This window comes from Erpetoichthys calabaricus, chromosome 5, assembly GCF_900747795.2.
Source record: "Erpetoichthys calabaricus chromosome 5, fErpCal1.3, whole genome shotgun sequence".
NCBI classification, from domain to species: Eukaryota; Metazoa; Chordata; class Cladistia; order Polypteriformes; family Polypteridae; genus Erpetoichthys; species Erpetoichthys calabaricus.
Window position 1 is genome coordinate 106,149,512 of NC_041398.2, and position 13,169 is coordinate 106,162,680.

Below are 13,169 nucleotides of genomic sequence, written 5' to 3' on the forward strand. Positions count from 1 at the left end.
CTCGCTCACTCGCCAATGACGTGTTAGTCACAGTTCGGCAGCAATTGCACGCAGCTCATAAACTGTTGTTGAAAGTGTTAATGACAGTTGAATACTAAGAACATTCATAATAAATATTCTTAAAAAATAAATATGGTTATATAATATCAGCAGTAATGATAATAATTAATCCTAGTTAACTATACATTCTGTTTTAGCAGGCAGTGTAACTGTCACTCTAGTGTCATCAGTCATGTTCCATTCCTACTTCCCATCATTATTTGTTTGCGCTCTGCGGAATATAATAATCCATGCCTGTAAATGACACCCCTGTTCTTGGTTGTTCTCTTTGTAACAGGTCTTGGGGACAGATGAAGACAACATGGGGCGTGCTTGCTCTCAGAAGCTGACCTCCACCAAGTACATGCGGCTCCTTTTGTTTATTTTAATACCATGCCTTTGCGCACTCGTCTGCTTGGTGGCCATGCTGTTGGCTTTTGTAGGTAAGTCTACTTCTTCTGGGATTTTCTGTGTCAGAAGGGCGGATCAAGTGTGGATATTGGAAGGTATTTCACACAAAAAAGCACTAAAGGAAGGCCTCCTTTTCCTGTAACCTAGTAATTTATAAACTCTGTGTATCTACTATTCACGGACAATTTGAATCTTTGGAGAAATGCAAAATGTATTTTTGGGATCAAGTGCTCAAATGCTTACGTGGCAAATCTTATGGGAAAATAATAACCTGGAAGCTTAGATTATGTAGTGCACACAGTTTGTTTTACACTGATTTCCTGTCTCTGTTATGTGGAAGCTTGCTAATTATTTTATAGTAATTTTATTTAAGAGAGAAGAAAAATCAGCTTAACTGAAGTTCAGTTTTTCCTATTCACTGTCACGTTGCACAAAAGCATCCTGAGAGAAATTCCAGTTAAGATGGATTTGGCCGTAAACAAGAATAGCAACATGTTAATAACCTGGCCAGGAAACTTGAATAGTAAACAGAAGGAAAAAAAAAGACACCCATTGTACAGTAAATTCTAATTGCATTATATTTATCTGCAAGCTGTTTATGGACTTATGAAATCATTGGTATTGTATTGAAACCTTAAAATGACTACAGGTTTGCACCAATATAGTGTAGCTGAAGTCAACATGACCATCATCATTAAGTTCTTCCATGTGAAGCCTGAATACCATGAGGACTGATTGAGGTCATTAATGTTAGGTAGAATGCCTAGAGGGGGCTGGGTGGTCTTGTGGCCTCGGAACCCCTGCAGATTTTGTTTTTGTTTCTCCAGCCGTCTGGAGTTTTTTTTTTTGTTTTGTTTTTTCTGTACTCCGTAGCCATCGGACCTTACTTTTATTCTATGTTAATTAGTATTGCCTAATTTTATTTTTTATATTTTTTCTTTCTTCATCCTGTAAAGCACTTTGTGCTACATCATTTGTATGAAAATGTGCTATATAAATAAATACTGTTGTTGTTGTGGTTATGATGTAATAAAGAATACGTAGGCTACAGTCTAATCCTGAAACGAGTGCTCAAAGGATGCCTTTGATTCTGCAGAACTACAGAACATGAACAGTTTCTTTATTAGACTTACTGTAGCTGACAAAGCATTAGTAGCAGAGTGGTTAGTGTTGGTACCTCACATCTCCAAGGACTTGAGGGCAGGTTGTTTGTGTTGAGATTAGCACCTTCTTGCTTTTACAGTCTGGGCGTTTTTCAACTACTGTTCTTTTCTCATCCATTCCAAATGCCCCTGTCATGGACTGTGTCCTCGACAGGATTGGTTTGTGCCGTGTGCCTGGTGGATGAATTTTAAAGTCGTTTTATGTTTATGTTGAAGTAATGTATGTTCAAGGGATTTTGTTTTTGTGTTTGTGATGCAGGCACAGCACCAATGGTTCAATTGAAGACTGTGAATTTTTTTATAGTGGGTATGAAGTTGTGGATCTGAAAGAAATCATGTTATTAACAAAACAGTAATTAGAATAAAGGGGATAAATATAAGGAAGCACAAAGTATCAAATAAATTGACCAACGCATAACCCTGGCTACTATTCTTGGCCCAGCCATAACTGTGTACCTAGCAGGATGTTTTATGCACTGTTCTACCAGAATAGAGAAGAATATTAAGAGGACCTTCCTTCATTTCCTCTTTCCTTCTTTCTCTTGCAATACCTCTGGCTGTACTTATCCCCACCAGTTGTTCACATAAACGGAAGTTCACTGGCCTGGTGACTGAAAGGAGCTTTCAAGCCCTGGCTAAGAACCACTTCTGACTAATCTTGAGAATAACGTCCAGGTTAAGATTGTGTTTTAGAACCTGTGGTGCTGTCCTCAAAGGTCTTGCTCTCATGGCCCCATGTATTCCTGCAAGTCTGGACCTGAGTAGACGACCTCCAAGTCACCTGCCCATTACACTGAGTACTGGGGTGCCACATGTAGCACTGTGGGTCCTGCTGCATGTTCCTTATGGTTCATCTATTACTAAATCACCCTTGTATTGTGATGGTTTGACTAGAATGTCATGGCTGTATCTAAGTAATTAGTACCAGTACAGTTATAGCAACACTTCGGTTCTGAATGCAATAAAAGTCTGCATCATCAACCTTGACTTGGTGTCACCCCATCATTATCAAGCAGCGTTTATCCTAACACTTCATTTTTGATAATAGGTTATTGTCATGCCCCACAGACACCATATTCTGGGATGATCAGTGATATATATGCTTACTGCTGCAATAATGTTTGTCCTCAGTTACATCTGTTATCACACTTCTCACTTGTTAGTGCCGGTTAAACAACTGGTGATCATCATGGGAGTCTTGTTGAGCTCCTCTTACAGCAGAATCCTTTACAGTCACAGTAATCAATGAGTCAGTATCAAGCCTTGCAGATCCATTCAAAGCACATAAATGATCTGACCAATGACATGTCCAATAGTTGTGAAGTGCGTGGCTATAGTATGTCAAAGTGCATTTTGGCAAGATTGCGGTCTTCAGAAGAATAGTCACCCTGCAAAGAGGTGAAGAACACAGTCCTCAGACAAAGAATGCTCAGGCGTCAAGTACAGTATAAGGATGCAGGAGGGAGCAGTCAGTCCAGCATCTCTGGATAAGAACAATTTTAAGTTCTGTTTTTTGTAAACTGTTCCACAGCTCTCAGTGATGCCATCAGTAACATTTGTAACTGGTTTGGATTCTGAATTTTGGGTCATTGTTTGGCATTTGTGGCGCATTGCTTACTGTACACTAATAAGTGTATTACCCAGAATGAGTTTGAGAGTTTTTGTAGGACAGCGTCCTGCAGAGTAGACTGTAGAGTTGTTTTTGTGTGAGAAGTGTTAACATGGGTGAAAGATTCAGGCATGTGTGCTAGTACTGGCATTACAGCAGAGAATTTGAAACAACGAAAACAAAATCCAGTCATATGTATGAATCATTATAACCCAACCAACCAATCACGCACTTTGCAGACACCCAAGTGATACAAGCCCACAGACCTGTATTCGTTCTGGTCACCCTAATCACAGATGTAAACAATATGCACTGTTATGTTCAGAGTCCTCTCTATACTAGCTCCGTTACTCTTTGTAAACATGCTTATTTATTTTTGATGGAACTGTTAAACTTAAAACCTTTAAATTGGATGCTGAAAGGTCTTTTATATGCAAGTGTCTTACTATGTAATATTTTTTAGGCTTTTTCACAAGCTGCAGATTATTAAAAAGGTGCTAATTATAAATTGTTTTGTGAATTGAGGATCACAGAATCACATAGTGCTAATTATGTAATTATATGATGACAAAGATTATATGTAATAAAATCTGTTAGTGCTGTACACTTCTAGCATCTTAATCCTGTGGATATTAAGTAAATACTGCAGAGTATAGAAAGTAGGGCAAATGAAATCAACTGGTAAAACAAATGCCTAGAAGAGATTTAGTTTCAAAGTTCATAGTCATTCAGTTTTGTCTGTCTTTGGAAGACTTCAATCCAGTATATAATAAAAGATATTGGAATATAAAAAAACGCAGTAAGGACTGTGCCCTATGTGGGTGTTTAAATATGAGAGGGAAACATTTCAAATGTGTAAAGGATTTTGGGGAATGGATAGATAGATAGATAGATAGATAGATAGATACTTTATTAATCCCAATGGGAAATTCACAATGGGATAGCATTGGGATTGCAGAAGATAGGGGAAGGGTTAATACTGTCACTCCATAGTGCCCCCAAGTATCCCTCTAACCTCTGACCTGTCTTTATTAGTGCCTGTAGTCATTTCATCGAGCCTCTTCTGTCACTGCACCCTGGTGATTGGCTCTCACTTGACAGATTCTGGGATGCACAACATCTTCAGTTCCCCGCAGAGTTTCACTTGTCCCAATTGGAAAGTGTGAGATACTGTGTGCTTACCTCTGGTGATCTTTTGCCCTCCTTGTATCATGCCTTTTTAGCTTGTCAATTTCCTTGGTGCCTCAGAGGATTTACTTCATGGGTACCCAGCACACCTATTTTAGTAACCTGTGGTGGACCCTGTCCACTTACACAGTGACATGCACACGGGCTCTCCTTTTACCAGTTGGGCTTTTGTCATGCTATATGACCCTGGATCGACCTGCCTTCTGTAATGTGCCATTCTAAAGCTTGCTTTGCAAGTGGAAACTCTCCATAGGTCCTTCAGCCAGTTGTTCAAGAGTGTTTGCCTGATCTCAAAACTATAGATTTTCATTTGTTATGGATTACAGGATGGGGTAAATGAAAAAAAACAGATGTTAAATCTTTTCTAAAAGAAAATTTTGTTAGCTTTTATCTACCACATGCTAATCCATCTGGTCATGGGGTAGCAGAGACAATAGATGTATGGCAGGAACCAAACAAAAGTGGGCCACCGGTAACGTTGGCCAGATGAGATTAGATTACATTACCCGTATTTAACATTAGACTGTCCAATGACATGAAATAAAGATCTGGTTAATGTAAACATCAAAGAGGATTTTTACAATTTTTGTGTTGTCTTGTGTCAGAGCCCTATAGTAATATCTCTATGAGTTCCCAATAACTGTCATAATCCTAAAACTCCTTTTTGGCGAAAAGTTCACATTTCTGTTTTGCCACTACTGATTCCTAGTTCTAATTTCCTTTTTCATTGTGATTAGACTGGGTATAGCTCAGCTCCACATTATTACTGACAATTTTTGTTTTCATTTCCTTCTTGGAATGCCTTCTGGCATGTGCATAAGATTTGGAAAGCATGTTAACAAAATGAAAGTGGTCAGAAGGTGAGCAAACCAGTGCCAAAATGCCTACTGTGAAGGGCAACATTATCACAGTTGTATTTACATTCAGACGTGTGTGCAGATGCACTTTGTCTTGAAGGAAATACAAATTAACAGACCATAACATTTCAATCGATCCCCTAATGCATTTAATAATTCAGTTCAAGTACAAGGCAGGCACCAAGTCTGGATGACTATTGCAGTGTACTGTCAGACCCACGGTCATTCTCACTGGGGCAAACTAGAGTCACCAGTTTACTATACACATGGAATGTGCCAGGAAAACCCATATAATAATAAAAAATACAAGTAAGTTTTGTGTCAAAAAGCCAAAACAAAAAACATAATGTAACATTGTAGAAGATTATTCAAATCTTTGTTATGAAAAAATATTGTTCAAATATTATTTATTTTACATAAAGATAAATAATTTTCTTGAATTATGTTTGTATCAGCTCCAAGGAAAATGATTTACTTTTAACACAGGGGCAAATGTTTATTAGTAGACTTATTTCTGTTCCTCAAGGTGGCTATGCTTGGGATCAGTTGGCTGCTTAGGCAGAAAAGGAGGGCGTGAAAAGGAAGAAAAAAAGAGCGGGAGAGGCGTGTGTGGAGGATGCATGCCGGCATGGAGAGAGGGTGTGTGGCAGATTTTTTCTTCTTTATGAGTTGAGTGTAAATGTAAAAGAATGTGAAGAACAATGGTAAAAAAAAAGAAGCAATTAAGAAAAAAAAAGACAATGGACACGGGACTTAAGGAGTTTTTCAATGGTTTGATGAACTGATTTGAAGATGGATTGGGGGTTTCGGCATCGTGGACATGTGCTAACAGGAACCCGGAAGAAGTGACAGCTGGCGTACACCTCTACAGTCAAGAAAGAAAAGAAAAAAGAGCTTCTTAAACAGACTGGGAAAAATCAAGTGTGGGCAACAGGCTCAGGAATTGTAAAATTTTTTTCTTGGTTTAGATGTGTTTTTTTGGCAACAATAAGACCATAAAGGATTTCTTTCTTGTTATCATTTCATCTGAGCTCCAACGTGTGCCAACAATAGGTAGTTACTACAGACTTTAAAGATTCTAGTCTCTTTACTCTTATAATATGATATGATATATATATATATATATATATATATATATATATATATATATACAGTAATCCCTCCTCCATCGCGGGGGTTGCGTTCCAGAGCCACCCGCGAAATAAGAAAATCCACGAAGTAGAAACCATATGTTTATATGGTTATTTTTATATTGTCATACTTGGGTCACAGATTTGCGCAGAAACACAGGAGGTTGTAGAGAGACAGGAACGTTATTCAAACACTGCAAACAAACATTTGTCTCTTTTTCAAAAGTTTAAACTGTGTTCCATGACAAGACAGAGATGACAGTTCCATCTCACAATTAAAAGAATGCAAACATATCTTCCTCTTCAAAGGAGTGCGTGTCAGGAGCACAGAATGTCACATAGATAGAGAAAACAATCTCTAGCAAACAAATCAATAGGGCTGTTTGACTTTTAAGTATGCGAAGCACCGCGGCACAAAGCTGTTGAAGGCGGCAGCTCACACCCCCTCCGTCAGGAGCAGGGAGAGAGATAGAGAGAGACAAAGTTTGTTTTTCAGTCAAAAATCAATACGTGCCCTTCGAGCTTTTAAGTATGCGAAGCACCGTGCAGCATGTCGTTTCAGGAAGCAGCTGCACAAAAGATAGCAACGTGAAGATAATCTTTCAGCATTTTTAGACGAGCGTCCGTATCGTCTAGGTGTGCGAACAGCCCCCCTGCTCAATCCCCCTACGTCAGGATCAGAGAAAGTCAGCGCAAGAGAGACAGAGAAAAGTAAGTTGGGTAGCTTCTCAGCCATCTGCCAATAGCGTCCCTTGTATGAAATCAACTGGGCAAACCAACTGAGGAAGCATGTACCAGAAATTAAAAGACCCATTGTCCGCAGAAATCCGCGAACCAGCAAAAAATCTGCGATATATATTTAAATATGCTTACATATAAAATCCGCGATGGAGTGAAGCCGCGAAAGGCGAAGCGCGATATAGCGAGGGATCACTGTATATATATATATATATATATACTGTTTCTCTGTCCTCTTATTCAAAGAGTTAAAAAGTTCAGTACATTGCTGTTTGAGTTTGGATTTAAGAATGGAATGTCTGCTGAGTAATGCATGACAAGTTTGTATTTTCTGTTTATTGATGAAATTATTTTACATGAGAAGATGGATGTGCTGAAGTTTTGGGTACATTTTATTTTTTATATTCATGAGAAAGTGTGTGTTTTTTTTATGCAACCCAGAGTTTTTTTTTTAACAGAAGCTAGTCTTTAGGCCATTTATTTGTAGATATCACTGTCACTCTCCCCATGCAATAGAAGAGAAATTACTACGTTCTTTTTGCACAGGGGCAACAGTGAGAGGGCTACAATAAAATACATACATACATACATATATGCGTGCATGCATGGATGCATGAATAAATAAATAAAAGAGTAAAACTAAAATTATCCTTTACAATAATTTTAGGCTCTACATTATAATAAATATACTAACAGTGTATTAGATTATGCATCAGAAATCTTTTAAGTATGTTACACTATATGCATGAACCTAATAATGACTAAACAGGGACCTGATGAAAATAAAGTAGAGAGCTGCACCCACCGCACTACAAACCACCTCAGGAACCCAAATTAGGACCCAAGTGCAGTGCAGCCGTGCAACGGGTGACACTCAGCAACACATGAGTTTGAATGGAACAGTGCGAGGTTTTTTTACAGTGGTTGGAGTGCCAATTCTGCCTGCAACCCCTGAGTTTTCCCTGCAAGTTTGAGGACCTGCTTGCAGGGCTGGATGCAGGTTAAAATCATACCCAGCATGGAACTATTGCAGTTTAAGGGCCCATCTGAGTGGGATCACTTCAGGCATTTGCAGGATTCGACCCAGTAACCATCCAATTGCCTAGCCTCAGAGCCACCACTCTGCCAAGATAATTTACCATAACATAAACTTAATTCTGGTGCAATAATACAGAAAAACTGGAATATGAAAAGAAGACTGTCAGATCAGCTTGGTTCATGTAGGCGTGAAAAGATTGAGAGTCTTACAGGGTGTAACAGCTTAGTTCTTTCAATTAATCAATGTCATATTAATAACATCACCCGGTCTGCTTACTTCCACCTACGTAATATTAATCGCATTCGCCCCTCCCTCACTCCTCATACCACTGCCATTCTTGTTCATAGTCTTGTCACTTCTCGGCTGGACTACTGCAATTCACTCCTCTTTGGTTTCCCTAATAAATCTCTTCATAACCTTCAGTTAGTCCAGAATTCTGCAGCACGTATCATCACTTGAACCCCATGTATTCACCATATTACTCCGGTCTTACAGCAGCTTCATTGGCTCACGATCAAGTTTCGTACTGATTTTAAGATTCTGCTATTAACATTTAAGGCCATCCATAATCTCGCCCCTCCATATCTGTCTGACCTTCTTCATGTTGCCATTCCATCCCGTAACCTTAGATCCTCTTCCTCCACCCATCTGACCATCTCTCCCGCCCGTCTAACCACCATGGGGAGCAGAGCTTTCAGCCGTTCTGCTCCCAAGCTCTGGAATTCATTACCTGTGGATCTCCGAAATATCAAATCATATTCATCCTTCAAATGTAAACTTAAAACACATCTGTTTAAAATGGCTTTTTCCTTCTGATTATAGTGATTTTGTTTGGTTTTAATTTTTAGATTTTCTGATGTTTTAAGTTGTTTATAATTGTGTCTTTTATTTATTTATTTATTTATTGTTTGTTCGGTGTCCTTGAGTTCTCTGAAAGGCGCCTTGTATAAATAAAATTTATTATTATTAACTAAACAGTAGAAAACAGACTTCTCGAACCATAATCAAAAAAGAAACAAACTAATAAACAAAGAATAAATGACTGAAAACATAAATATGAATTTAGCAGGAGAAAAAAGTAGAACAAAGAGAAAAATAGTTATTACATAAGCCAAAAATACAAATCCAAAATCTGTTTCTCGGACTATTACTCTTGATGCTGAAATTACTTATACAGAATTTCTTACATAGTTAATTGCAATATTCTAAACACAAAGACTAAAGAGAGACAGGAATGAAGTAAAATATTTTAAAAAGCTTTAGGCTACATACTTTCCAGCAATATAACCTAAGTTAAAAGGGGAGCAGAAGACATGCTTTGCTGCCATCACAATAATATAAGGGTACAGGAAAATCAAATTACTCATCTGACTTCAAAATTAACAAATTTAGAGGAGACAGACTCATAGAAATAATGGTCACATAACAAGCATCAAAGAAAAAACAGAGAACAATAACCAAATAAAGTTTTTAAAAAATCAGTAGAGAGCTATATTTCTTGGCCTGTATAATTTGTCCCTTCTGATTTAAAGATGCCTTAGATTGTATTTTCTCAATATAAATTCTTTTTGTTTAGGCCCTCTGATATTAAAGTTGTCCATTTTTGATGAACCTCAGGATGTTCTCTATGAAGCCCGGAAAATCTCAATCTATCCTTTGAGGCCAGGTGCTTCGTCTTTTTCAGGCTCCATCTTTTATAGTACAGCAAAACCTCAAGTTAGTAAGACAATGAGTTTTACAATTAAGAGGGCTTACCATCAGCTTACCTGTACCCAATGCATCTCAAGTTAACTTACACTTTCAGAAGTGTGATTTATTATATCTCAAAGCAAGTAAGCCTGGACTACTTACTGCACATGTTTCCAAACTGCCAGTGTTCTTGCTGAGCAAGTTCATTGCCTTGGGGAAGTTTGTGTCAGTTTACTTTTTTACCTTTTTCAGTGCTGCAAGTGGTCAAAGAGCTACTGTATGGAGAGGCTGACCTGCAGGAATTAGTTCCTACAAATCTTTAACTCCCCATCTGAACCATGTCTGTTCTTGGTTAATGTCATCTTGCTCCTGACATTTAGTATGTTATGCTGTTTCCAGCCAGTTTCTGATTTGGACTTCACTTCTAATAATAGCTCTTGCTATATGTTTTCTGCTAATGTGACCAGAATAATGATGGAGGAGGTTTTTGACATAATTTTCATTTTGGTATTTTTAGAGCATTTTTTATTTCATTTTACAGGTGTTTTAAATTTTTAACATAATTTTTCTATTTGCTGCCATTGTGATTACTTTGGGTGCTACCATTTAGACTTCTCCGTGAAATTAGCCTTTCATCTGTAAGCAATGGGCTAAGTTGATACTATGTGATCTCAATAAGATACACTGGATGATGTCATCATTCAAGGAGTACTAAAGAGGACAGTTTCTGCTATCCAAGATCTCAGATTCAAAAACAAAAGGTTTTATGGCATTAGCTAGTACATATCAGTAATTCTGGTAGAAAGTTTTTTTTTTTAATATGTTGATTGGCTCAGAGTTTAATGTGAGGTTTACTACCGACTTGCAGTGATGTTTGGTGCTTTCTCTTTTTATTGTATAAATGCAGTGAGATCATTCTAATGTTGCATAGCCTGCACTTCAAAACATAAGTCTCAGTAGTGATGATGTTGGCAGATTTTTCTATTTGCTGATGGTTATCTAGGTACTTTAGCAAGGAGTATGTTATGAAGTGGCCAACAAAAACAACGCAGTGTAAGAAAGTGTAAGAATACTCACTTTGTGCAAATTAGACACAGAATTTTTCTGAAATGCAGATTGGATCTGGAAATGACATCATCCAAGGTGCCGGAACCTGGTGGGATTTCCCGGGAATGGTCTGCAAGGAACTGAGAAAGACAGTCAGCACATACTGCCGTCCCCTGGTCGGATGTGGTATTACTATTATTCAAGCCCTTTAGCCGCCTCCTATTTGTACGTGTATGACAAGGCGCCCCAACCAAGCTCAGACCCATCGGGTCAGGCGTCCTGCACCGAGAGGTTGTGTAATCGGGAGAGAGCATTGGCATTGGCATGGAGAAAGCCCCTTCGATAAGCAGGTGAAAACTTATATGGCTGAAGCTCAAGAAACCACCTAGTGACCTGTGGATTTGACTCCTTGTGGAGGGCCGTCCACTGTAGAGGCGCATGGTCCGTCACCAGAGTGAATTTGCGACGCAAGATGTAATACCTCAACTGCGTAATGCCCATTTAATCGCCCGGTTTCTCTCTCCACCGCCACATACATGGTCTCCCGTTCCAACAGTTTCCGGCTCAGGTACATGACGGGGTGTTCAACACCATTGACGCTTTGGCTCAGCACGGCACCTAGGCCTGTGTCCAAAGCGTCCGTCTGGAGAATGAAAGGGAGAGAAAAATTAGGTGCTTTCAAAATAGGTGCCGAAGTAAGAGCCTGCATCAAATCACATAATGTGATGTCTTATCAGTTCATACCACAAGTGTTGGGAGCCCTCTTCTTTGTCAAATCTGTCAAGGGCGCTGCTCTCTCTGAAAACCGAGGTACAAACCAGCGGTAGTACCCGGCCAATCAGAGAAATGCTTTGACCTGCCACTTTGTTCGTGGACGGGGCCATTTCAAAATGGCTTCTACCTTTGAACATTGTGGTTTGATGGTACCCCAACCCACCAGGTAGCCTAAATATTTTGCCTCTTTCAATCCAAAGAAACATTTCTTAGGATTGATTCAAAGTCCGGCTTCTCCTAGCACCCGCAATACCGCTTTCAAGCTGCTGTATGTGTTCCTTCCATGTGCTGGAATAGATGACAACATCATCTAGGTAGGCAGCACTATATGCATTATGGGGTCAGAACACTTTGTCCACCAGACGTTGGAAAGTTGCAGGGGCCCCCCTTGTAACCCGAATGGAAGGATACAATACTGCCTATGTCTGCTAGGGTTGCTAAAAGCGGTCTTGACCTTAGAGGAGTCCGTTAAAGGAATCTGCCAGTACCCCTTTGTCATGTCAAGTGTGGTCAAAAACTTTGCTTGGCCAAGCCTTTCGAGAAAGTCATCCACTCGAGGCATTGGATAAGCATCAAATTGGGAGACTTGATTAAGTCGATGTAATTCTTTGCAAAACCTCCAACTTCCATCAGGCTTACTAACCAAGACGATCAGACTGAACCAGGGACTATAACTCTCCTCTGTCATTCCTAATTCCAGCATACGCTTGATTTCAAGCTCCACTTCTGCTTTGTTTGCATCGGGATGTCAATAGGGCCGCTCTCTAACGATAACCCAGGGCTCTGTCACTATGTCATGCGCAATCAGAGAGGTACTTCTGGGTTTTTCACTCACCACCTCTGGGACGGACAGGATAGCTGTTTCAAGCTTCCATCTCTGTCTGGAATTTAAATCTGCACAGAAATTAAGGTTTTCTGTATGAGCAAAGAGTGAGTTGGGCTGAGCGGAGGTGGGACCAGGATCCCTCTCTTTCCATGGCTTCAGCAAATTCACATGATAAATCCGCACGCTTGGCCAATGATTGCGTTGTTTCACCAAATAGTCGACAAGCTCTTTCCTCTCCTTAATTTCATAAGGTTCTTGCCAATGGGCAAGTAATTTAGAATGGGATGTGGGAACCAAAACCATGACACGATCTCCCAGATGGAATTCTCCGAGAATTGTACCAGGATCATAATAGCGGGCCTGTGCTGCTTGCACCTCCTCCAAGTGACTTTTTAAACAGGTCGAATTTTCCCAAATCGATCACATAACTGTGCGATATACTCTAATATATTTGTAGAGGGAAGAGCCTCTCCTTCCCATCCTTCTTTCAAAATATTAGTAATCCCCGAGGTTGTCATCCATATAGTAATTCAAACAGCGAAAACCCCGTAGAGGCTTGTGGGACTTCCCGATAGGCAAAGAGCACAAGGGTGAGGAGCTGATCCCAATTCCTCCTGTCCTTGCTGACCACCTTGCGAAGCATTTGCTTGAGAGTTTGA

The 13,169-nt window shown here is 39.5% G+C and overlaps 1 protein-coding gene across 2 annotated transcripts in view; it reads left to right on the forward strand.

Moving 5' to 3' along the window:
* Positions 1–13,169, forward strand: part of corin (corin, serine peptidase) — a 215,654-nt gene that overhangs the window by 4,024 nt on the left and 198,461 nt on the right. For both annotated transcript variants that reach the window (XM_051928354.1, XM_051928355.1), the window contains exon 2: positions 338–482. In XM_051928354.1, the coding sequence (XP_051784314.1) occupies positions 338–482 (145 nt within the window). The remainder of the gene's footprint in view (positions 1–337; positions 483–13,169) is intronic.